Below are 22,194 nucleotides of genomic sequence, written 5' to 3'. Positions count from 1 at the left end.
GACGAAAGCAAAGAACACACCCAGGCAGCAAGGTCAACAGAGAAGGATGAGAAAAATGAAAGGCTGAGATAATTCAAAACCTGGAAAAAACCAGCCCTTGTCTCACAAGGAACGCACTCACCTCATCGACGAACAAGAAGGGCTCAGCAGTTTCCCTCATCGTGTCGTCGATGAACTTTGTCATCCGCTCACGGACTCTGTTCAGATCCTGAGCCCAGTGTTCCTTAGAATGACAAAAAGAACAAGAAATCACCAAATAGAGGACTGGCTAAAAAGTTATGACAGACCACCGAGGTTACTCGCCTGGCTGACCCCGGGCAAACCACACACCCTCTCTGTGCCTCCTTGTCTGTTACATGGGAATCATAATATCCATGCACAGAGTTTCTGGGAGAATACATAATACAAAGTAACTTCACTGGCTTCCTCTCCAAACCCTAAAACCCCAAATATTCCTCAGGCAAAGGGATGAAACATGACCCATAAATTCAACTTTGACTAATGCTTTCTGGGTTTCAAATATTCTGGAACCTCAATCTTTATGTATAATAAAAGCAAATGTGCTACCAGATGTGTGTGTGGTTGGGTGGGAAGGGTCAAACCAGGATGTTTGAAAGAAAGAAAAGCGTAAGGACAGATACAAATGAGGTGGTGGAGAAATGGCCCCCTGGCACTAGGTGCAAATCAACAACGAGCCTGGCTGTTAATTCTTGCAAATCTACTTGGATAAGGGACACAAAACAGCCAGGAGGCTGGGAACAGCCAGTTCATTTACATAGAGAGGTGTTACAATCTTTGAATACTAGAACATGAAACTCAAATGGTAGGATACTGAATGCAAACACTTTGCCAGGCCAAGATGCCCCCAAAATGCCAGAAGCTTCCTCCTTCCTTTTTCTACAGAGCTTTTGCACAAAAAGCGTGGGTACTTAACTGATATAACCAAGCACTAGATGGCTGTGAATAAAAAATCTTCTGCCTAAAGGAGTTTAAAATGTGAATACTCAGGGGGCTGGCCCCGTGGCCGAGTGGTTAAGTTCGCGCACTCCGCTGCAGGCGGCCCAGTGTTTCGTTGGTTCGAATCCTGGGCGCGGACATGGCACTGCTCATCAAGCCACGCTGAGGCAGCGTCCCACATGCCACAACTAGAAGGACCCACAACGAAGAATATACAACTATGTACTGGGGGGCTTTGGGGAGAAAAAGGAAAAAATAAAATCTTTAAAAAAATAAAATAAAATAAAATGTGAATACTCTGGGGGTTAAAAAAAATGTATCTATTTAATGTGGGGTATTGTGCAAGGCATCTATAGTAATAAAAATGATGACAAGAATAATGGTGAAAGGAATAAAAATGGTGATGGCAGTCCACACCAGGCAGGGACTGTAGGCCAGGCTCTGTGCTAAACCTTTTCCACACAGTGGCTCACTTTGAACTCACACAACCCCAGGAGGTACCTATTATTTTCCGTGTTATATAAATGGGGAGACTGAGGCTTCACGTGATTAAATAATTTAACTCAGTGATAAGCCCAAGACCAAACCCAGGCACATCAGTTCCGGGGGCTTCCTCAACTCCCTTCTTATAGTGTCACTCAGCTCTCCCAGGGCAGGACTGTAGCACATTTAACCACATTAGTTCCAAATTTTCACTTCTATTAAAAATGCTGCCATATTTCTTTAGGATAAGTTCCTAGGAGGGCAATTATCTAATCAAAGTATATGAACCTTTTTTCAGTTTTCATTTTAATTGCATATTGCCAAAGCACTTGCTAAAGATTTGTACTCATTTGCAGGCCAAGTGTTGCCATGGTTATTCCACCCATGAGCATCCATCGCCCCAAACAAATGTCCTAAACGACTAGCTCTGCTTCATGCCAGCATCCTCCAGAGCACCGAGGATACAGGACATCACAGGTCAGCCAGACTGATGGCTCAGGGTTCCCATCCTTGACATCCAGCCTGTGGTTCCTACCGAGCACACTCACACGGACACTTGTGAGCTGCCTGGGTCCTAACTCCCCACACGCGGGGAGAGAGCTCCTGCACTTTGCTCCTGGCCCAGCTCCCTGATCTCCGAGGGCAGCCCAGCGAAGGGGCCAGGGTGGGGAAAGCCTGGGACTCCCCCTGTAATAAATGAACCAAAACTGGGTGGCAAATTCTAGGATCAAAAGCTACCTGTCCCCAGGAATTTAGCCATTTAATGCCAATAGCTCCCTACAAAAGCAAGTCATTCAGGGCAAGGAAGAGGAGGGCGAGAAAGACAGAAACACCTGCCTCTCTCTGCTTCACGCCCCTGGCAACACGGTACCCAGCAGGTAACGTGTCCAACAGAATTCATTCATTTTACCTGCCCTCAGGCACAGCCTCAGGCTGGGTAAATAAGCCTTCTCTCCATCACTGTCATTCAACCCCACGTGGGGAGGTCGTGACACTTCAAGTCCTCGGTCACCATTTATCATGTACCACAGGAGCCATCATCACTGCCTGGGCCTCCATGTGGCTGGCCTCGTGAAAAGTCTGTGTTTCTGTTCATTATTCTCTCTGTAATCAATTAAATCTGAGCATGGGCCATGTATTGGATGACATTAAGAAATCAGTGTTTATTGAGTAAGGTGTAAGAGGGGTATTACGGTTACATTTATAAAAAAGGAGTCTATGTCCGTAAGAGAGACATATTGAAGTATTTACAAATGCATAATACATAGTCTGAGGATTACTTTAAAATTTTTCAGCAAAGAAATGAAGAAGGGAGAGGAGATGGGAGGCACATGGGTGTGGACATGGAAGACAGGTGAAATAAAATTGTCAAAAACGTCCGTAACTTTTTAATCTGAGTGATGGGCACATGGTGGCTCGCGATGCCCATCCATGTGCTTCTATGTATGTTTGAGATGTTCTGCAATACAAAGATTTCTAAAAACAAATGAGCTGAATGTTGCTGTGAACCTAAAACTGCTCTAAAAAATACAGTCTACTAAAACCAAAACCAAACAATTAAATGAGGAACAAAAAGTAAATGAGACTCTAGCGATATAAAGAAAAAATTTAAATATACATGTGACGATGCACATACACACATACTCATACACACAGCCAAAGATCAATACTACCTTCTCCGATCCCCACAATTCTGAGAGGTAGGGCTCTCATCTCCATTTAAAGAAGGAGAAAATGGGGTACAGAAGGGTCCAACTACCTGCCCAAGGTCGCACAGCTCGTAAGAGGATCTCAGGTTTATCTCCCTCAAGCTGAGGGTTTCTCAAGCCCGGCACGACAGACATTCGGGGTTGGGTAATTCCTTGCTGTGGGCAGCGAGGGGCTGACCTGTGCATTTTAGGATGTTGAGCAGCACCCCTGGCCTCTACCCTCTAGATGCTAGTGGCAGCCCCCAGTTGTGACAACCAAAATATCTCCAGGCATGCCCAATGTCCCCCCCGGGGGGCAGAACCGCCCTGGTGGAAACCACTGCCCCACATGAAACTCCCTGCCTCTGCCATGGGCTCGGAGCCCGCACATAAACATTCAGGGAGACCTCCCACACGGCATCTGTTTAAGAACAGCTGTGCTGGTTTATCCCCCAAAGGGTAGCTTTCCACCTAGTCACATCCTCCATCAGTCAGGACAGGCTTCCTGGGGAGGTGACTCCTGAGATGAGCCAGGAAAAGGAGCAGAAGCCAGCCAGGCGAGGACGCCCCGGCCCACAAGGCCCACCCCTGCCGCCCCATGATTGTCATTCTTCTTCCTCAAAGTGTGCCTTGAAAAAAGGCTGATATGAGGCTGTTCTCATTCCAGAGCCTGAGGTGCCAGAGCAGCCGTGGACAGGGAGACCACAGTGGCGGCCAGGGGAAGACAGGTGGCAGGTGGGGAGAAGGTGAGACACCGCCCCAGGCAGCTCCCCCAGCCCTGCTGTGCTCTCACCTGCTGTTCATGTAAGAGAAACCGCTGGAAGTCGTGCAGGTGAACAGCGGAGGCATCCGGCCGGTCGGTGTTGCTGTCCTCGGGGAAAGGGGGGGCATTTAGAGATGGACACATTCAACAGAGGAGTCGAGAGGGCAGCCTGCCACCCAGAGAGCCCTGCCACGTCCCTCTGTGGTGCCAGGTGCCAGGCTGGCCAACAGGAAGACAAAGGTGACCGAGACAATGACTGACCCAGAAGGATTCAGAGGGGCCCTGGAGCCAGAGTCTCAGAAGGCGGAGGCCCTGGAACCTGCACCTAGCTGCTCCCGGGGGGATCCTGTGCACCTCGCCCTGCGATGGGGAGTGTGGCCTGGGGGGAGACCGGCAGAGCGGGCAGTCAGGGTACAGTGTGGTATGGAGAGGAGGCGGCAGCCCAAGCAGAGCCCTGGAGGGCCAGGGGGGCTTTCTGGAGGAAGAAGCATCTGATGGAGTCTCCAAGAAGGAGGAGGGTTAGCCAGAGGAGGTGGAAAGGATCCCAGGCGAAAGCAAGCATATATGCAAAGGCTAAAGGAAAAGGGGAGGGTGGCACGGACACGCGCATGCACAGCTAACTTGCATAGGGCTGCACGTGGACAGCATTTAGGGGGAGCCAATGCAGAAGTGAACAGGGCCCACATCAAAGGGTCTCATCAGGAGCCGCAATCCACAGTTTTCTGAGCCATCGAGGGCTCTGAGGCAGGAGTGGGGGCCAGATGAAGCCCCCCAGATCCTGGGCTGACGGGGAGAGCCAGCTGGAACATGCAAGACACAGGCCATGGAGCAATCAGAGGCCCACGATGGGAGAATTTTCCATTTGAGATGAGGAAAACCCTTCACCCTGAATAAAGGGACACTCCAGCTCGGCCAGCAGCTTGCTGACAGATGGCCTCATGAAGAGGATGCTCCCAAGAAACCAAGACCTCACCAGACTGGCACAATTGACCCTGGTTTCTGCGGAAAGTACGTCCTGTAGAACAGAGCTGCCCAGGGAAGTCTGTACTTTTCCCTGAGCTCTCACGGGTGAGATGGGGGGAGGGGGCGAGCGTCTTTTTAAAACACAGGAGACCAAACATGCTTAAGGTTTCTCCCTTTACTAAACATCAGGGTCCAAAAATCTATGGAAGTTCATTACAAGTGCATTTCTAACCTTCCTTCCTAACCAGCCTCACGGTCTCACACTAATCTTTTCATTAAAATACTACATAAAAATCAGATTCATTTTATATATGGGTCCTGGGTGTAGAAGCAAGAGCAGGAGGTGTTCTCACCGGTAAGGGCTGGTTCCAAAAAGCACACCTAGGTCAGTGGGCTACAAATCATGTTATAGGTGCTATTAACTCCATGGCAACCATTTCTCCCAGACAGACAGGCTTGGGAATCACAGAACACTTTATAAACCCCCCACTAGGGGAATCAGGTAAAGGATCTGACAAGTCCTGCAGCACTTAATGTTTTAATAATATCATTATCACTATTTATGAGCCCTTGCCACGCACCATGTAAAGCCCTTTATAAACCTCAATTCATTTTAATTCAGTTAACCCTGCTTAACCAGGGTTTCCCAAACTCATTTGGCCACTAACATCCTTTGAATTTTGGTAAAAAAAATCTATTAACGTGTCATGTTCTTCTATGAAGCATGCTCTGGAGAAGCAGGTGCCAATGCATGCCACCTTCTCTACAGAACCTTCTGGGCCACCCTCCCAACACGCCACACACCCCACTGTTGCTGGTCATGTTTATCCACGTCACAGGCTCGGGATGGCCAATCCCCCAATAGGAGGACTCTGTCCCAGTGGAGATGAGCACCTGCCAACAGAGGTGGCCCTCCCAGGGGCCAGCTGGCCAGGCTGGGAGGACCCACAAGGGCACCACGCCTCACACAGCTGCCCTGAATATCAACAACCCAGAAGAGGTGCCTCACCCCAAGATGAACACAGAAGAATCCTTTTTGAATTCGTCAAGAATCTGAAATAGAAAATAGAAAAAAAAAAACACACAAAAATAAGAATGTTAGACAAGTCAAGCTACTTAATGCAAATGAATAGATCTTTTCTGTGGTTAAAAAATTATCATTGTAATTTGTATGACTTGTAAATATTCAAATATAACTGAAATTTATGAAGCAAAAGACGGAAGTCTTTTCTCACCCGTTCCATAGTCTTATTCTTGAGAAGCAACCATTCTTAATAATTTGGTAGGTTTCCTTCTAGAATTTGTTTTATGGATATTCGTTTAACTATATCTGATCATGCCATATTACATCCATGTCTCCCAACTATTCGCTTTTGTTTCAAGCTTTACCATTATTCTGCAAACTCAAATAGTCCTGCCTTGCTACTTTGAAAACCCACATTGTATTCCATAATATGTATATTATCGATTTTCTGTGATTATATCCAGTATTAGAAAGAATGTCCTTGTCTCTATATCTTTGCCCACTTATGCCAGTATTTCCATTGGGTTGATTTCTAGACAGGAAAGTGCATGGACACAGGGTGTGCACATTGACTTTGACAGATTCACCAAATTATTCTCCAAACAGTGTCCGGATGGGAACCCGCACCAGAGAATAATACACAAACTTTCCGACACCCTCACAGCTACACTCCAAATCCTTAATATTTCAGCGAGCTGATTTCCAATCTTTGAATTCCAGAGGAAGAAAGAAACACTGGACACATCCACACACCACACACACACGCACCCATACCATGACCATGTCTGGTGAGGTCAGATTACTTTGAGAGGTCTGTGATTCGATACGGGTTTGAATAATTCAGGGCACAAATGGAAATGTGGCCGCTGTCAAGTCATAAATGCCAACGATATGGAACGACTCCTGCTCTAGTTCCCCAGGCCGCTCGCCAAAGGGCTTAGAGTCCAGAATGACATGTGGACAATCAATGTTCTAGAAAGGGCATCCACAGGCCCCTAGAAAGCATTAGGAATTCTGTGGAAGTCTGGGAATGTATCTTTATTTTTTTTGGAAAGAAGATCTGTAGCTTTAATCAGCATCTCAGAGAAGTAGGTCACCCACAAAAGGTTAAGAGCCACTCTTTTAGAAAAACTTAGAGGTACTTCCTTCCATTTATGTGCAATTTACAGCACAGCTATTTCTTTATTTAAAAAAAGAAAAAAGAAAGGGGGTAGGTTTTAGGTAATGCATGCTGTTTGCTATGTGGATACATCTGGTGCTTAGATCACCAAGTCAATCTGGTGCTTAAAGCTGGGAGGCCAGAGCCCTTCCAAACCCAAACCCTGGTTCCTCACATCTGGAGAAAGCCCAGTGTCTGGTCCCCCATCAGTGACCCACCCCACGTGGTCCCTGAAGCCAGCCCAACCCTTTCCATCCCTTTCAGCAGAGCGCAGAGAAAGCTCCACCCCATTTCAGCCACACGGGGAGCTGGGACGAAGAAGGTGCCCCTACGGCACAGACGCTTCCAGAGCCAGAAAAGATGGCGAGAAACACCCCGGCTCCTCCTCTCGTCTGCCGCAATCTCCCTAAGGTGACCCCATTCGCTGAACCGACTGGAAGCCCCTTGGCAGAAGCGCCTGGGAACGTGTGTGCGAGAATCGGGCCCCTGGGCTGCAGAGCAGGGAATGCATTGAAAGCAAAGAGGCAAATAGTACCAGGCCGGTGCTCACCACTCGGGCAGCACAGCGGATTCAGACCCAATTCTCTCAGAATTCAGAGGCCACGCTGCTGGAGACTATATCAGAATATTGGCTGAATGCAATGGGGCTCATGGAGAATGGAAACAGGGCGTCGAGGTGACTCCTGGGCTCATCCAACAGGGTGGCCAGTTACACAGCCACTGCAAGAGAGACAGGCGTGGGGGAGCATCACAAGGCCTGGACATTCCAGGGTGAGATGCTGGCTAGAAGCACCTTTGGAAAAGCAAACTGGCAGTTAAATAGGAGAGAGGCATTTAGGGGAGAGGTGGGGGCTGGAGATATCTTTCTGGGAGGAGTCAGCATAAAGGCGTTGTTTGAAGCCAGGGGACTGGATACGATCGTACAGGAGGTGGCAGATAATGGGAAGAGCTCTGTGGACTGAGATCTGGGGTGGGATGTACGAAAGACAGCAACGTGAAGGGAACAGTGTGGTGGGTCTTTTCCCAAAAGCAGCTAGAGGCCACTCTGAGGGTGCAGCAGGTACCGGGCATTCGTCCCTCTGGCGCCAGCACAACTGCAGGGAAGGCGAGGCCTCACCCTCTCTGGCCAGGACACCCGAGGACACGGTTGGTGTGTATGAGCAGTGTGCTGGTGGGCATGCTGGCAGGCACTGGGATGGCCCCCCACTGGGTCCACTCAAGACTCCCCGGGACGGGGGGGGGGGGGGGGGGGGGGGGGGGGGCGTGGCGGGTAGAGGGCACTCAAGGGCTCCCTCTGGCAGTGACTATTTTAACAACTGGGATGGCAGATGCCAGCCAAGCACCGGCTCTGCCTGGGACATGCAAAGGTTCAGATGCCAAGAAACGGAAGAAGACCCAGCCAAAGACACTATGAGAGGATGGGTGACAGCAAAGTAAGAGAAGAATGAAGACAGCGAATTATCCAACAGCCAAGTGACAAAACCAAAGAGAGAGGGAACATCTGTGTGACCCCTGCCACTGAGCAGACAAGATAAAGGCCAGAGGACTGACCGCTGGATTTGTCAACACGGAGGTCACTGGTGATGTGACAAGATGAACTGCTATGGGGTGGCAGGCATGGAACCACGATTGGAAGGGGCTCAAGAGAGGGAGGGAGGGAAGCGGAGACAGTGGGGTAGATGGTATTCCCAGAGTAGGTCAGTCTATAGGAGCAGAGAAACGGGGCAGCAGTTAGAATGGGAAGATGTATCGAGGAGGACATTACACAGATGGAAAGTCGCACGTTACGGGTAGAATTGTGTCCCCCAAAAGATATGTCGAAGTCCTAACCCCTGGTAGCTGTGAACATGACCTTATTCAAAAATAGGGTTTCTTAACGGACACGATCAAGTTGAGGCAAGGTCATACTAGATTAGGGTGGGCTCTCATCCAGTGACTGAGTCCTTACAAAGAGAGGGAGAGCTGGAGACAGACACACACGCGGAGAAGGCGGCCAAGTGACGACGGAGGCAGAGACTGGAGAGATGCACCTACAAGGCAAGGAGCACCCAGGATTATCGGCAAACTCCAGGAGCTGGGCAGGAGGCAAGCAACAGATTCTCCCTTAGAGCCTTCGGAGGGAGTGTGGCTCCTCCAACACCCTGATTTCAGACTTTGAACCTCTAGAACCGTGAGAGAAAACATTTCTGTTCTGGTAAGCCACTCAGTTCTGGTCCTTTGTCACGGCAGCCCTGGGAAACGAATAGGGCCTGTCTGTGAGCTGGCACAGGGCAGCCACGAGCCCAGTTACTCCTCACACCAATCTTATCAGGAAGGCAGTAAACTAAACCCCATTTCAGAAACAAGAAACAGGCTCAGAGAGGACAAGTACTTTCTCCAAGATGACACACCTAGCAAGTCGAGGGGCCAGAATTTCAACCCAGGTCCACCTGGTAAATCTCCACTGCCCCACACCACACGAGCAAATGCACACAAAGTAAACAGTGGCATCCTAGCAATAAGAGAAGAATATTCTAGATGCTACAGACAGACAGTGGAGGCAGCAATTAATTTATTTCAGCCTTATTATGTAGGCTTATGGAGTCAAATTCTACCAAACGAGGGCATTCATCCCGCCCCACAATGCAACTCTGGGTGACGTCCCTGACCCCTTCAACCTCAGCAAAGGATCAATGAGATCAGGGGCCGTGTCTGCTTTGTTAACCACTGTGCCTTCTCAGATCACTCAAACATTTATTGAATGAATGACTAAAATAATGGATAAATTAATATTCTCTGGGGAAAATTCAAAGGCTACCTGGAAAAGTCACCTATTACTTTCAGTCCCCAAGAGAAGGGGCAGTCACCACCCAGGGAGGGGAGCACAGAAGCAACAGCCCAGAGGTCCCGAGGTCCACCTGGGGTCAGGGAATTGACTTTTCCATGTGGCCGTAACTCATTTTACACACTATCTGTGCTGAGCAGGTCGTGTGAGCCATTTGGTTCCAGGAGGTCAAAAGGAAAAGGGCAGTGAGAGAAAAGCTAACCAGAGATTATGCTCTGCCAAATTCTGCACTGCAGACACTTCTCCCCCAGCCACTGATTAAAATAATCTCAGATGTTTTCCGGAATCCTCCACCGAATATCATTACAGAATGTTAATCATTCATTTCCCACACGCTCACACTCGTGTAACATCTGGAAGAATAAACATCAAACTTCTTACCGAACGTGTAATTGCAGATATAATCCTGGGTAGATATGCAGGCATTTTAATTTTCTTTTTATTTATGTCACTTTCTACTTTTAGGTAATGAAGACACATTACTTCGCTTATAAGAAAATTTATTCAAACATCAGAAACGGATTTCCCATCAAGAGCTGCCTGGTCTTCTGCATCAACACAGTGAGATATCAAGACACTCCGAGAAAGCCACTGATTTTGACCACGTTGGTCTTTTTGAAACAGGACAGAGACCAGGAGAGCCAGAGACCAGCTGCCCTTGCTTCCTCCCAGGGTGATTCTGCCTCATGAAAGGAGAGGCTGACGATAGTAGTAAATACCATGGTCTGGGGGCCACGTGTGGGCCGGACACTCCGCTGGGTGACTGATATCTACAAGCTCCTTTAATCCTCTCAACAAGCAACGAGGATGGACACTGTCACCCCCATATGACAGACAAGACTGAGGGTCAGGAAATTTAATATTGCTCTTACCTAAAAGTAACGCTAAAGGAAGATTAGTGCCACCTTAAAAACACTCATAGCAGAGTTGTTTTCTATTTTAACAGGCAAACCAGAAGCGGAAAACACCTGCATTCGACTCCAGGTGGATAGTAACGGGATGGCAGACGGTGTGTGTATTTATGTTCTCTGGCATCTTTTGGGGTTGGGAAGGCATTTGTTCTCTGAATTTCACTGGACATAATTTGCAAGCTGATTGTTGATTACTTGTGAGCCGCTGGAGAGAAACTCTGAAACATGAGTTCATGGGAACCCATAGTGGACAGAGTTTTAAAATGGCCCCAGGATTGCCACCTCCTGGTATTCACACCTTTGCATTAGTCCTATCACTTGCAAAAGTGATCGGATGTACAAGATTACGTGTACGTGATTACATGATGATGTTACATCCAATTTAGGCACCCGTCTTGCTGGCTTTGAGGAAGAAAACAGCCACGCAGGGGAGCCCCGTATACTAAGGAGCTGTGGGCAGCCTCCAGCCAGCAAGACACTAAAGCCCTCAGTCCTCTGGCTGCAAGGAACTGAATGCTGCCACAACCACGTGAGCTTGGAGGCAGATCTTTGCCCATCTGGGCCTCAGATAAGATCACAGCCCCAGTGGAAATCTTAAATGCAGCCTTGTGAGACCCCAAAGCAGAGAAGCCAGCTAAAGTGTGCCTGGATGCCTGACCCCAAGACGCCATGAGAGAACAAATGTGCATCGTGGTAACTGTTAGGCAGCCACACATAACAAATGCAGAAGCCTAACACATTCCCAAAGTAATCTGCTAGAGAGTACCAAGAGAGATCATATGAAATGGCAAAGGGCAGAAACATAAATAAATAAACAGGAACCCAACCACCTCATCACACAGGAGTGAACTCAAGTCCTGGACCAAGAGCAAGACTGAAATGAGTCAGCCACCCTCACTCATAATCAGGGCCTGTAAATGCCTGACCCCAAGCCTCCACTACCCAGCGAGGACTTCGCAGGTTTGGTGGGGAGGCAGCAAAGTAGGAGTTATGAAGCTGGGTACCAGGTTAAAATATTTAAGGAAGAAATAATACAATATCTTAGGTTTGCTTCCAAGTCCTTCATGAGAAGAGGGAAGTGGGTAAGCACCTAGATGAAATAAGATGGCCATGAGTTGACCATTGCTGACCCTGGCTGATGGGTACACTGGGGGGTTGTTATACTATTATCTATGCTTGTATATGTTTGAAATTTCCCTTAATACAAAAGTTTAAAAAATTAAACAGAAGTATCAGTGGCTAGGCACTAAAGTGGGGCAAAGGAGAACTCAAATCCTAGCTCTGTCGCTTACTAGCTGCATGACCTCCAGCAAGGAAGCTCTCTGAGCCTCAGTTTCTTCATCTGTAAAATGGGGATCATAACAATAGCTTTCTCACAGGGCCGTGAAGAGAATTAAATGTATGTAAAACACTTAGTGTGGGAGCCAGCATATAGTGCACACTTAGGAAATGTTACCTATGATCTTTATTCATAATACTGTTATTACATGGGGACACACATGCAATTAAATTTCTTATCTTCCCGCTGCTGCCAAACTTTTGGAAGCTTCAAGGCTTAAGAGCAGCAACACAAGCAGGTGGTCAGACACAAGAGGGAACTGGCAACCTCAAGCTGGAAACCTCTAGCAGGAACCCACTCTCTGGATTTAGGTGTGGGGGTCATCAATCACCACACACAGCCATGTCTCCCCAAGGAACCTGAGAAATCCAGCGGAGCCCCTAAAAGCACGCAGCTAGTGCTTTTCTCTGCCCTCGTGCTGCCAGTGAGGAGCTCTGGAAGGAAATTATATGCTAACAGTTAGGGGAGGAGCATTTACCTACACAAGAGCAGTGAGGTTTCTCAAGATGGCCACTAACTATAGAGCTGGGGGCTTGTTATTCAAATTCCAAGTCAGTGGATTAAAATACCAGCGGCCCCACTGGCAAGTTATACCCTCCAATGGTGGAAATGAGAAAATGATGACGAAAAAAGTCTCTGGGGCCAGGAAGGCAGCATCAATTAGTAGAGAGAGCTGGGTAGGCAGTAGGGGGTCTGGGACAAACCAGAGACTGTATGCTTCCTTCCTACTCAGAAGGCACCAAGGGGAACTCAGGACCCATGTATAGGCACATCTCAATTTTTTTCAAGCCAAGCCAAAAATCTGGATCTTAATATGAAATCCCCCAAGTTTTAAATGTAGGCAATTCATTTTAAAAATGTTTAAACCATTAGACAGACCAAGTACAACCGACTACAGGCGGAATGTGACATTCTGGCCACCAGGGGCAACCTCTGGTCCAGACGAGTTTCTCCCAAACTAGATTCTACAGTGGGCAACCTCAGGGTTCTACAGTGGGCAACCCTGGCGGCTCAGGGATTCTGCAGAAATCTGACTCCAATTTCTTTTTCTCCTCTTTCCCTTACAAACACGCACACATTAGTTTTAAAGAGAACCGTAACAAAAAGCACAGGTTGAAATACATCGTACGTGGAATTTTTTTCACAGTGGAGCCCATCAACGGGTTAACTCGTGCTGGCAGGTGAAATAACCTTTGTGCAAACCCTATTCTCAAGCTTTGCCTGTCATCTGTCTGAGGAGAGAGCATCCTGAAACTTCACAACAAACGATTATAAAAATTGTTATTTGCAGCTACTTATCTTGAGTGAATCAAGCTTTCTCAATCCTGATCAACTGCATAAGACAAGAACCGTCATTTTTCTGGATTTCATATGTACACTGTCATCAAAACATTTTCATTGTCCTCCAGACCAATTATAAACAAAAGTCACAGATTTTAAGCTAAAAAGGAGTTTTGATCAGTTTTTATGCAGCAGAGGTTTTGGTTAAGGTTTCATAAAAAAAAAGAGGGAGGGGATTTATAGCATTTCAAAAGTTTTATAACCAATGATCTGATTCAATACCTTCACTTTAGAGAGCAGCCTGAGTGAGAGGAAAAAGAGGGCTTTTTCCAAAATCGCTTGGTCAAAGGTCAAGTTGGGGCTGGAATCCAAATCTTTCAAGTCCCAAAGCCTACACTCTTTCTATTCTATGTGGCAAACCAACAACTAATTATCATATACGGGAAAAAGTGATCACACTGCAATTGAATTTTTTACTCTATAAAATAATGTGTTTCCCCCCAATCTAGGCAGACAGGAAATGCTTCTCCCAATTCTCTACCTCAGATACATGCAAAATCCCATGGCCAGCCGTCACCTATCAAGAGGCCTCGCCCTGTGGCCAGCCTGCAGGCCTGCATGCAGAAGGCAATTAATAATTGTTTCCTAGCAACTTCCACACTCATCACTTAAAAATACCCTCACTCTCGACCCCCAATCCCTCGTTCAGCCCTCCTCAGAGCCTGGTGGGGCAAGAATCAGGACCCTCATTGCACAGATGAGAAGACTGAGGCCAGGAGAGGTCAGTGGCTGGCCCAAGATGACACCGGTAGTGATTTCTCTAAAACGAAGTCCCCAAAATGCCGCTGTCAGGTCAAAATGCATGCACATTTAAATTTAAAATAACATATTAACTTCAGCAAAAACTATATTCTCATTAAAAAATGAATGAAAGTAAAAAGAGAAGCAACACACATAAATCCCTCAACCCAGAGATGGTTACTATTAACGATCTGATAAATTTCCTTCCAGAGTGAGACAAGGCAGGAGAGTCCGTTGAACTTTTTTTACTTTAACAGACTCAGATTAAATTCCAATTCGACTAATGGCCATTCATGTTCCCACCAAGAAGGTCCGGGAGCACCATGTCCCCACATTTTCCCCAAAATCACATTTAAAAACGTCTGCCAGTCTAATAGGTGAAAATGGTGTGTCATTGCCATTCCCACTCTATATTTCCTCGTCTAGGAGGGAGACCGAACACTTCTCGCGGTTTTCTTAGGAACATGCTGAACTCTGAAACACAGGGGAAACAAAAACATCATTTGATCATTTGCTCAAGAATCATCTTACCGACTTTTGCTGTTCAAACATAAGTTTTTTATAGAAGAGATGGAACTGTTCAAAGCTGAGTTCATCTTTGTGCGCGCCTATTTCCTGTAAATATAAAAAAAAGTGACCACACGGACTTTTGGTGTCCGCCACAAGCATGCCTGCTCCCTGTCGACAGAAATAGAACAGCTTTTCTACAACACTGGCTGAAATCAGACTCGCATTCCTCTGAATCCAAAGCCTCCACAAGTTTCCTAATTTATCTGCCTGGAGAAGATACCCACAAGGGACCCCAACAAGGAGAACTCTTCTCTTGAGCCCCAAAAGGGAAGAGCCTCAGCCAGAATTCCAAAAACCATAATACAGAACTCTTCCCTTTTGGGGGCAGAAGATGCTTTCCAATCCAGATGTATTTATAGGATATGTATCTAAATGTCATTTTTAAAGCATAAGCAAACGAACCAAGACTTTGGAATTAGATAGAGCTCAACTCCAGTTAAGGCTTGTCTCCTGAATTTCTCAATGGCTTTGGGCAATTTACTTGACCCTTTCAGACTCTCAGTTTCTTCATCCGTAAAATGGCAGAAGCACCACCACCCTCCTAGGACTTTGCTGAAACCAAACCAGATAACATCTATGTAACACCTGCTCAGTAAAGGCTCAATAAAGAACAAAATGGTGATCAATGGTAAATGCCTCTCCCATCTCTCCTCTCTTCTTAAATCCCCACTCTTCTCTGTTTCTGCCTTCTTGGATTAGTCGGAATGTTGGGGGCAGGTCAAAAGATGGCTTCATAAGCCATAAAGCAGGTTAACCCTTCCAGAAGCTCATTGGTACAAAAATGAATGAGCTTTTTCAGCTGAGGAACCCTGTGACTGAGGCTGCTGTTGACATGGCCATGTGAGTCCTCCACCTGGGGCTACTGAGATGGAGCATTGTTGGGTTCTTTGACAAGAGTCAGTATCTCTCTGAGGGCCAGAATGGGCGCCTGTACAACATCTCCAGCCTTGCACTGTTTGGAAAAGCCCCACCTGACCTACTCTATCCCGTCACTTAGGGAGTGGCTTTACCTGACCCAGATCTACCAGGAGCTTAATTACACAAGAACATAAATTGAGGGGTGGGTAGATGGAGGGATGTGTGGATGGGTAGATGGAGGGATGGGTGGGGGGAGGGTTAAGTGGGAGAACAGATGGGTGGATGGAGGGATGGAAGGGAGGATGGATGGGTGGGAAGTTGGGGGAAGGGCAGAGAAGAGCCAACTCTGACAACTACACTACCAGGACTTGCATCTCAAAATGCCACGTCCCTGGCAACCTACATAAGGAATCTTTCATAATATTTTCCAAAAGAAACACATTTGTTCATATTACTAGAAGGAAAATAAGCTGCAGGATGGTGAGGGAAGGCAAAGTTGGACTGGTGGAAATGTTCCAAGTCAAGCAGCTCGGTAAACACCGTCTTCCTGGATGACGTCCACTGCTAGGATTCAGAACATGGTCCTAAGATCTCCACACGACCCCTCTGTCTGGACTAAGACGGATGAATCTGGAGGCGAAGGACTTTTCTGGGTACCATTGGATGGGGCTCAAAGGCACACAGGGGCTTCACGTGAGAGGCACAAGCAGCCCTGAGTTCACAAACTCACTGGGCCGAGCTCCGAAACTTACCACAAACTTATCTTTCAGGAACTTGGCACTGCTCACTTTGAAGTTGACCAGGGGCAAGATGGTCTTCAACTCTCGGAGGCTGATGCTGCAAAAGAGGGAAACCCCAGCTCCGTCAACCTCGAGGGGTCTCAACCATGGAGGGTTTAGCCCATCGGCCTCTACCTCGGACAGCCCTCCAGGAGACAACCCGGAGAACAGCTCTTTAGTGAGAATGAAACGGGAACAAGAGATCCTGGTTTCAAGGTGGGGGTGACATCTCGATGCACAAGGCTGGTCTCCACCCTTCAAGGATGGCCATGGACGAGGGTCAGAGAGGGGAGTCACAGTGTGGGCAGAACACGGTCTCGGATAACCAGATAACCTTTGCAGATATGAAATGTCACAGGGGTTCAAACCAAGGGGAGGTCACCGAAGGCCAGCGAGGGGGAGGGGAAGGAACCAACCTCATCTGAGCCCCTACCGTGTGCCAGGCTGCAATAATGTTACCTAACCCCTCACGACATTTGCCCCCCGGCACAGTATGCATTATCGACCCCAGGGTTCAGAACAGGCAAGGGCAGGGGTTGGGGGACGAGGAGGGCACTGCTCAAGGTCAGAGCTGAACAGCAGCAGAGGCTGAGTCTGAATCAAATCCCCAAAGGTCTAGTCATTTGCCCACATCACAGAGATCTTCCTGAGTGTGCTTCACTGGGGCCAGGCAACAAGATGCACTTTAGGAGGAAAGAAAGGGAGGGATAGCACATTCCAGGCAAAAGACAGAACAGTAGCAATAATAACAACCACAGCAATGATAACAATAACAGCTGAAACGTAAATAATGCATATTCAACACCAGGATTGTCCTAGGGACACACACTCATTTAAGGTTCCAACGACCTTATGAGGTGGGTACCATTGTCACCTCCATGTTCCAGGCGAAGACACTGGGGCTCAGAGAGATTCGGTGCTAGTATGTGGTGGAGTCAGACTCCAGCAGTGTCTGGTCAGACTCTGTAACCACTGCCCTTGACTGCCTCCCGGGGAACGGCATGAACGGTGAGCAGGGGTGGGATTAGAGTGGCGGGTCAAGGCATGAGATCCCGACCCTTGTGGCTGCAGAGCCGAGTGTCCAGCAGAGGGAAAGAAGATGGTCTGGAGGGTCCTTGGTGTGGTCAGAGAACACTGCTCCGTGTTCTTGGAGCCGTCAGACTAGACGCACGCTGTGCATGGCCAAGGAAGGAAGCCCGCCCAGGCTGTGGGCAGAAAACGGCCCATTTCCTCCACACTGTCAACTCGGCCTCTGCTGGTACAGCCAGAAGAAAGCAGCACATTACACTCAGCAGCTGGCCCTGGAGATGACCGAGTGGGGCTCCTGGCCATCCCAGTGTGCCCACCTCCAGCCGTCTCACCTCTAGTCTAATGGTCTGCCTAACATCTGACACCTTTACTGGCAAGATGCTTCCTTACCCCCTACTACCGCCAGGGCCAGCACCAAGGGCTTTTCCAGAGAGATGTTGAGAACAACAAAAAGCCTCCCATGGGCCAGGTAGGGCTGGCCAGGCAAGAAGCAAGCAGGCTGGCTGAGACTCCCTTTCTGACCCAGCCCCAGGGGTGTCCAGGAAGAGCCAGGGCAGGATGAAGGGAGAGGAGCAGCGGGAGCTGGCACTGTAAGACGAGGCAGGGAGAGGGTCTGGCCAAGCCAGTGGCCCAGCGGGGCTCATGCAGGACCAAAGGAGAGGTCAGAGTCCCCTTAGGGACCCAGAACTTCCACAAGCGGAAACAAGGCCAAGAAATCTTCTTACATGCAGAAATAAAGAGATTGCGGGGCTGGGGGCCAGTGGAGCAAACACAGGCCTGGGGCATGACAATCTGAGCACTGGGAAATTCGAGCCCACCCGCTCCAAAAGTCCCACCCTACAGTGGAACAAGGGGGCCCCAAGCAAAGACGGCAGCCAAAGAGCTTCACTGGACTCCTGCGCCAGGACCTCGCCACACCACGGCCCACCCATGCCCCAGCTCCCCAGTCCTCCCTCTGGGCGTGTGGATCTGTGCTGCACTGCCTAACCCCGAGCCAGGACCGGGACCCTGATTCCCCCGCTGCTGGAGGGCAGGAAGCCAGCAGCTCCCAACTTTACCCCCTCCCTGTCCACGACTTGTCATCGGATAAAGAGAGTGCCTCGGACAAAGTCATATTCAGCATCCAATGACTGGTCCGAGCGCCTGGCCCTCTGGCCTCAATTCAGGACAGCTCTGCGGGGCCATGCCCGGGGCTGCCCGTGGGGTCGGCTGAAGCCGTGGCTGTGACTGCATCTCAGCCCCACTCCTCCCCCAGCCTCCAGTTCCACAGGCATCCGTGCCTCACGCACTCCCCAGTAAGCTCCCTCACACAAACCCACATCTCAGATTCCGCTGCCTGCGGGCTCAACCTGAGACAGCCGGTTAGGAACCAGGGCAATCCCTTTTGGAAGAGATGGTAAAAACGACCCTCCCACCATCGATCAGAAAGGCCCCCCGCTTCCATGACAGACATCACTGAACAATCATAACGTGCATCTTCCCTTCTCGGCCTGGCATGGTCCCAGCTCCTGCAACACCGCCCCCCAGGCAGCCTTTACCAAACAGACGAGGGTGTGGCCCCAGGAAACCTACCCTGAGACTGGACCAAAACCTCCGCCACCCTCAGCTTCTTATTACAATAACGCCAACAACAAGCATTTATTAGTGTTTACCATAAGCCAGCCACGGTTCAAGCACTTTTCACAAATCAACCCACTGAATCATCACACCAACCCTAGGAGGTAGGAACCAATATCCCTCTTTGACAGACAGGAAATTAAGACACAGAGAAATTAAATAAACTGTCCAAACTCATACGACCGGTGTTAGAGCTGAGCTTCAAACCTCAGCACTGCCCAACAGAACCTTCTAGGATGATGGAAATGTTCTAAATCTGGGCTGTCCAAGGCAGTAGCCACTAGCCACATGCGGCTACTGAGCACTCGAAATGTGGCTAGCTCCACTGAGGAACTGAATTTTTAATTTTATTTAATTTTATTAATTTAGATTTAGTGGCCACCATTTGGGACAGTGCAGCTCCAGAAGCTTGTTCTCTAAGTAGGGTCCCCACACCAGAAGCATCAACCTCAGCTGGGAATTTGTTAGCAATGCAAATTCTTGAGCCCCACAGCAGACCTAGCGAGGCAGAATCTCTGCAGGGGAGGCTGTGCAGGCCTGTGGCTAAAGGCCCCGCAAGCAGTCCCAATGTGCTGGAGCCACAACTATGAACCGCAAGAAACCTATTTGCATTCCTGCTGAAGGAGAGAACTGCGCCCACACACCTGCCTCCCACCTGCACCCCCACCCACTTCCGCCTCCGGAGGCCCAACTCCGTCTTCCCTGTGTCCCTGTCAGGCTGAAGAAGAACAGGAAGTGAATGCGGGGCTTATGCAAATTCAGCTTTATATGGGGCAAAGGGCAAAAGAGGGAAAGAAATGTCCACAGGAGACAATATGCTACCAGTCCTTGGGGACCCTGTTCCCTCTGTGGGACTTGGCCCCTGGGAGCCTCACACTAAGGGATGCAATTCCAGTGAGCCTCATAGAAGGTTCTGGGGCTTTCTCAAAGGGTATTGACCACAGAAATTTCCTTAGAATCTCATTCCCAGATAAGAGACAACTAAACTCTAAAGGCTCAAAAACAGGGGTCTCTGGAAATCTGGCCAAGATTACCATTAACATATTCAGGCCTTTGACTCAGTCTCCCCAGGCCTGGAAATGTCATAAGGAGGACTTCCAAAAAACTAGAATGTTCCATTTGCCCGGTATTATGTCTAGGAATGAAAAGGGAGGACTTTCATTTATCCAACACACACTAGTAAGACCGAACCAGCCACATCCCTGACCTCAAGGAGCCCCCAGCTATGTGAGCAGCAACAGCAAGAGAAAGATTCAAAGAAAGCCCAGCACATCCGTCCAACGCATGACAGGGGAGTGAGAGCACGAAGGCCGAGAACCCTACATTGACCCCGAAAATCCTTCTCGTGAGGGTCACATCATATGTTCAATTTGAACACAATTCAGTAAAAATGTAAACATAAGGAAAAACTGGACACAAATAAAAAGCAACTTTTCAAGTCAAATATCAAATTCCCTTTGGTTGAATTATGACGCAGCCATTGACATGATGTTCTTGAAGAGTTGCAATGAAATGTAAAAGTTCTTAGGGTTTATCATGAGGTGAAAATAGTTTAATCCTCCCCTCCTTTAGTGTGGGCTGAACTTAGTGATTTATTCCCAAAGAACACAGCTGAGAGGGCATTACCTTACAAAGGAGAAATCTGGAAGATACCACCTCAGCCAGGTAATCAAGGTTGACATCACCATTGACGAGCCATGTTGAGAGCACGGACCCCTTTGATACGCTGTGCTGAAAAACACCTTCACCTCTGTGACATCCTTCCCCAACACCCACAACCTCGGACCACCCATAACTCCAGACTAATCTGGATAGAAATAGCAGACCATCACAAATCGAAGGACATTCTACAAAATCCTTGAGACGTACTCCTCAAAACTGCCAAAGTCATGAAACACAAGGAAAGACAGAAAATCTATCACAGATCAGAGGAGACCAAGGGGACAGAACAACTAAGTGTAACGTGAGCCCTGGGTTGGATCCCAGACCAGGAGAAGGATGTTGCTAGAAAAAATGGCGAACTGCAAATAAAGTCTAGGGTTTAGTTAATAGTCATGTACCAATGTTGGTTTCTCAGTTTTGACAAATATACCATGGTAACGTATGATGTGAACATTAGGAAAAACTGGGCAAAGGGGTATCTGGGAACTCTCTGGACTCTCTTTGCAATATCTCTCTAAATGTAAAATTAGGGGGCCGGCCCCGTGGCCAAGTGGTTAAGTTCGCGCGCTCCGCTGCGGCGGCCCAGGGTTTCGCCAGTTCGGATCCTGAGCGCGGACATGGCACCACTCATGAAGCCACAGTGAGGCGGTGTCCCACACGCCACAACTAGAACGACCCACAACCACAAAAAAATATACAACTATGTACTGGGGGGCTTTGGGCAGAAAAAGAAAAAAAAATAAAATCTTTAAATATAAAATTATTCCAAAATTTAAAAATTAAAGAACAGGATTAAGATCACACACGTAGCTGGATTTTAACAAAGCAAAATGAACACATGAAAAAACAAAGCTGAGAATGGAAATCCACCAAAATAAAATTATAGCTGGAGCTAACAGTATTTATCCCTTAATATCAAATTTATACACATTTTTTTCTAGTTTTCAGTATTTCTAAAATTTTCTATAATGGACATGAGTTACTTTCATAATTTAAAAAAGTCCATGTGCATTTTTTAAAAGGTAACAATAAATGAAAGTGTAAAAAAGAAAAATAAAATGTTATGTAATACCTAGCCCTGGGTCAGTGCTTGGAAGTCGAATAAAGATTAAAATCATACAGTGAAATTGTAAAATGGGCAAAGGACTTGAACAGACATTTCTCCAAAGAAGACATATGAATGGTAAGAAGCACATGAAAAGATGTTCAGCATCCCTGGCCACTAGGAAAATGCAAATCAAAACCAAAACGACATACTACTTCACACCCATTAGGATGGCTATTATCAAGAAAAGAAAGAAAGAAAGGAAGTGTTGGCAAGGAAGTAGGAAAAAATGGAACCCATGTGCGCTACTGGTGGGAATGAAAAACGGTCGCAGCTGCCGTGGAAAACCATCTGGCAGTGCTGCCAAATACTGAACAGTATGACCACTTGGTCCAGCAATTCCGCTTCTGGGTAATGCACAAAAGAACTGAAAGCAAGGAC

At 47.9% G+C, this 22,194-nt stretch overlaps 1 protein-coding gene across 1 annotated transcript in view; it reads right to left on the bottom strand.

Annotated features, from left to right (window-relative positions):
• The window catches only part of PLCG2 (phospholipase C gamma 2), a 155,479-nt gene that overhangs the window by 58,956 nt on the left and 74,329 nt on the right, over positions 1–22,194 (bottom strand). The window contains exons 6-10 of the mRNA XM_070500217.1: positions 16,374–16,458; positions 14,725–14,808; positions 5,864–5,907; positions 3,922–3,994; positions 122–223 (exon numbers count right to left, since the gene is read on the bottom strand). Of these exons, the coding sequence (XP_070356318.1) occupies positions 122–223; positions 3,922–3,994; positions 5,864–5,907; positions 14,725–14,808; positions 16,374–16,458 (388 nt within the window). The remainder of the gene's footprint in view (positions 1–121; positions 224–3,921; positions 3,995–5,863; positions 5,908–14,724; positions 14,809–16,373; positions 16,459–22,194) is intronic.

Source organism: Equus asinus, chromosome 28 (assembly GCF_041296235.1).
Source record: "Equus asinus isolate D_3611 breed Donkey chromosome 28, EquAss-T2T_v2, whole genome shotgun sequence".
NCBI lineage: Eukaryota > Metazoa > Chordata > Mammalia > Perissodactyla > Equidae > Equus > Equus asinus.
The sequence above is the reverse complement of the archived record's forward strand: the minus strand, read 5'-3'. Positions and strand labels throughout refer to the sequence as shown.